At 27.4% G+C, this 3,947-nt stretch overlaps 2 protein-coding genes across 2 annotated transcripts in view; one reads left to right on the top strand and one right to left on the bottom strand.

Annotated features, from left to right (window-relative positions):
• LOC108572640 (ATP-dependent RNA helicase SUV3 homolog, mitochondrial) overlaps positions 1-214 on the top strand; it is a 3,514-nt gene extending 3,300 nt beyond the window's left edge. The window contains exon 13 of the mRNA XM_017934899.1: positions 176-214. Within this exon, the coding sequence (XP_017790388.1) occupies positions 176-214 (39 nt within the window). The remainder of the gene's footprint in view (positions 1-175) is intronic.
• Positions 215-276: 62 nt separating this feature from the next.
• Positions 277-2,080, bottom strand: LOC108572759. The gene is made up of 3 exons (XM_017935042.1): positions 1,752-2,080; positions 602-1,676; positions 277-530 (listed from the first exon to the last, which is right to left on the bottom strand). The coding sequence occupies exons 1-3, from the start codon at positions 1,968-1,970 to the stop codon at positions 277-279; spliced, it is 1,548 nt and encodes a 515-aa protein (XP_017790531.1). The 5' UTR covers positions 1,971-2,080.
• Between the last annotated feature and the right edge of the window lie 1,867 nt (positions 2,081-3,947).

The raw sequence follows: 3,947 nt of genomic DNA, 5'->3' as shown, positions 1-3,947 counted from the left end.
ATTTCTTTAATATTAATTAATTATTTTAAATTAAATTAAATTTACAAAAGAATGTTTGTATTTGTATATGTTTGTTTGAACATATACCGACAACCCTCAAATTATTGGCATTAAAGACTTTTTTAAATAATTACGTATTTTCTAAACAATTTATGTATCCCTTACAAATAATTAGGGTTTTAAAAAACGTGAATTTGAAATTGTGTATTTTTAAAAATTTTATTTGAAATTATGGTTTAAATATTTTTATAAATCCATATCTGCAATCTTATCTCTTTATATATGTTTGTATTTTTGACGAATTGAATACATCTTTTGTTGTTGTCTAGTAAATATTGAAGAATTATGAGAAAACACGGGAAAATTTTTTGATTTACGTTGTAATGTATGAGACAGAGAAATGCATCTTGTACATCTTGGTGAATCATTATTTATTATTAATGGACATAAAATATGTCTCCATTTTATACCATCTTTGTAAGCAACTTTGATACGATTAGTTTCTTGCAATCTTGCAGTATTGTATATACCTAATTTTTAAAATAAAAATATTTAATATTTTTTGTAAATATTATTGAAAAAATAAAAGAAATATAAATACCTTGACAGACGATTCTTTGATCAAATTCATCAATAAGTTCTTCTATATCTAGTAAATTTTGTACTTTTAAATGTTTTCCTTCTTTTATAAGATTGTGTACAAGGGGATTAATCTCTCTATTTACAGCAGCGCAATGTAATATCATATCACTTTTTATAAACACTTGTTTTTCTGTGAAAGGCATTCCACCTTTTGTCATTCCCATATATAAATACACTATTGTTGTTGTATGGCCCTTTGAAGTTACTAAACAAGACCAACCACGAGGTAATAATACTTCTGTACATACTTCAAGTAAATCTTCAAACAACATTTCATTTTCATCAATATTATATGTAGGATAATATGCTTCTAAGTCATTATAATTAAAATTGTTTAGTATTTGGTTTTCTATATATACATTTTCTATTATTTTAAAATCATTATCTGTTAATTTCTCCTTAGAAGGAGTATCTTTTTTCATTGTTTTATGTTCCCATAACAGTGTATCATCTGTTTCAAGAATTTTATAACTTTTAGAGGAAGACTCTGAAATAGTTTTAGGTGTGTTAGAATAAAAAATTTCTCTTGTTACTTCGTCTTGTTCTTTTCTTTCATCTTCAAATTTTATGTCTTCCACTGAGTTTATATGTGGAATAATACTGTTTTTTGTTGAATTTATGATTTTATTCTGTTTTGTTTGATTCAAAGTTCGTTTGGAAGATTCCCTAACTTCAGATTCATCATGAGACATATTACTGATATTTAAACCATTTTCTGATAACTCCATTTTACTTAAAGAGTTTCTCTTCGAGATATAATTATAACCATTAAAATCAGAAGAAAATTGGCAATGCAAAGGTATAATTTTATGATTTTCATTGTTACTTATTTGTAATTTTTCTTCAGTGACAGGTATAAAAACATTTGTTTCTTCCTCTTCCATTGTATTTGATTTTTCTGGGTTAAGTGGTGAATATTTACCTATATTTATATCAGAATCATCAGAATTTTCTTGAGCTTCTGTATTTTCTTCAAGGTGATAGTTTCTTCCAGGCACAGCTCCTGGTCGTAATCTACATTTTTTATATTTAATCTATAAACAGAATAATAGAGTAATAGGTGTTATAATATATTATGGTGTAATGAACATAACATTATTATAACTTACTGTTATAACATGTGGTGGCACTCCACTAACCCAATGTGTAATGATATCATCTTTGTGAAAATGTTTGCTACAAACGTATGTATCATCAGAGACAGCATAATTCTCAATGGCAATGGCATTTTGCCATTTTTTACGCGTTTCTGGGTCTTTTGGTGCTGAGAAGAAGCTATAAGTGTTTCTGTAATTGGTTTCCTTGCACAATACACATTTGCGTGTCATAATGATACTATGAAATGTACTTCTGCGTTATTTTTATAAAATATTTATAACATTATTTTTACATTTTGTATTGATTTTTCTTGTACATATCATATGTTGTGTTACAACTATCTCTGTTTAAAGCGATATATGTTCCAAAACAATAAATCATCGAAACACATAGGTTATAATATTTTTATTTTAAGATGCCGTTAAAAAATAATACACATTTGTTTTAAAACTTCAGTTAATATTATTTGTTGTTAACTCTGTGGAATATTTCAGTTAATTACATACGTTCAACTTGGTTGTTCAGCACTATTCTATATTGTTTTGAAACAACTATACAATCTTTGTCTAACCTGTGTCCTTTAATAAAGGATATTAATGGTAGTATATAATTTTGTAGTACATTTTACAAATTTAGTAATCAGAGAATTTTAAACAGAGATCAATAAATAATCAACATTTTATAGTGTTTTTAATGTCTTATTTATTTTGATTTTATATTTTTACAAGATTTCCATCGCCCTCTGTTGTTAGAGCATTATACGAACGTAAAAGACTAAATCTCATAAAATTTTTATTCACTACGAGTTTTAATAGAAAACAAAATTTTAATTATTATTTGTAGAAATCTATCAATGAAAGATATATAAATTGTTAAATTAGAATTAGGTACGGGAATTTAAAAATAATTGAAAAATTTATGAAATACTGCCTCGTATCGTAATTATACGTGGTAAAAACACCACTATATGTGTTTAATTGTATAATACATTCAAAATTGTGACTTATGAAGGTACTATTTAACTGTCAATTTTCAGAAATCAAAACTATTTTTTATGTATTTTTATTTTTTAATTATTTTTATAATTTTTGTACATGTCGCATTTCTGTATTTACTAGTTTTAATTTCCATTTTATAAATATTCTTATGGTTTATCGCATTGAAGCATTATTTTGTAAAATTCTTAATTATAGACAACTTATGTATTAAACCACAGACGAGATAGAGAATATTCTATGATTGTCGGTAATATAGAATACGTAAAAACATATGTAGGGACGTGTAGCTACATATGTACATACGTGTAGCTACATGTATACATACATTTGTTTTATCATTTGCGCGCGATTTTTTAGATAAGCAGTTACTCGTAACAAGGAAGTAGAACAACGACAAATCCTCGATAGTCAGAGAACACCGATTTCTATTTGATTTTCACGATCGCAAATAATTCACGAATCCGACATTTTCCACGACACTAACCACTTATGAAATTGCAAAGGATCATTGCGTTTTACGCCATGAAGCTCATTTTTTGCGTTACTTTTCAACACATGCCTAAGCAATCGCCGCTTTGGCTGTCTGAAACATTTTCTAAGAACATCCATAACAGTAAAGTGAAAAGATACTTCTTCCTTGTGAATCGAGGAACAAGAAAGCGTTGAAAAAGAACGAAAGTTAACGCGGCCGCTCTTAATGGCGCCTCGACATTGAAAGTAAGTGCACGAAAATTGCATAATTTCATTGGAAACGGTGAAGCCAATCGATTGAACTTAATTGTGCTTTCCGACGGATTTTCTTGTTCAGATTGTTCTTGAAACTTGTTGCTCGTTCTTGAAATACTTCAAGCCTTTATAAATCGTATTCCTCTATATAGTTTTTTTCGTAATTCAGTAACAGGCCTGTTACATGCTTCGTTCACATGCTATAGTTTTGGTTGGATGAACGAGCGTTTAATTGAACTTCAGGATAGTTTCAGTTGATGAACGATTCGTGGAAAAATTGTTCATATCAAGACTATGTAAATAATTTTTGTTTATATATTAATGATTTTTAATTCGAATAATTATGCGAATGGATCTTTAATATGAAAGGTATAGTTTTCATGATAACAATTTAAGGGAATAATAGAAACGAATACTTTGTGTTTTTATTCCTGTGATATCAACCATGTTCATTTTTTTGACAATAAAAATAATTCAAAAAAT

Source organism: Habropoda laboriosa, unplaced genomic scaffold (assembly GCF_001263275.1).
Source record: "Habropoda laboriosa isolate 0110345459 unplaced genomic scaffold, ASM126327v1 scaffold22, whole genome shotgun sequence".
Taxonomy (NCBI): domain Eukaryota; kingdom Metazoa; phylum Arthropoda; class Insecta; order Hymenoptera; family Apidae; genus Habropoda; species Habropoda laboriosa.
This window is presented reverse-complemented; position numbering and strand designations above follow the sequence as displayed.

Excerpts from the sequence above, each read along its gene's own strand:
- LOC108572759 (XM_017935042.1), bottom strand. The coding sequence starts at position 1,970 with ATGACACGCAAATGTGTATTGTGCAAGGAAACCAATTACAGAAACACT. Across the intron at positions 1,677-1,751 it reads TGCCACCACATGTTATAACA|ATTAAATATAAAAAATGTAG; the intron begins GTAAGTTATAAT and ends TTCTGTTTATAG. Across the intron at positions 531-601 it reads TCAAAGAATCGTCTGTCAAG|GTATATACAATACTGCAAGA; the intron begins GTATTTATATTT and ends TTTAAAAATTAG.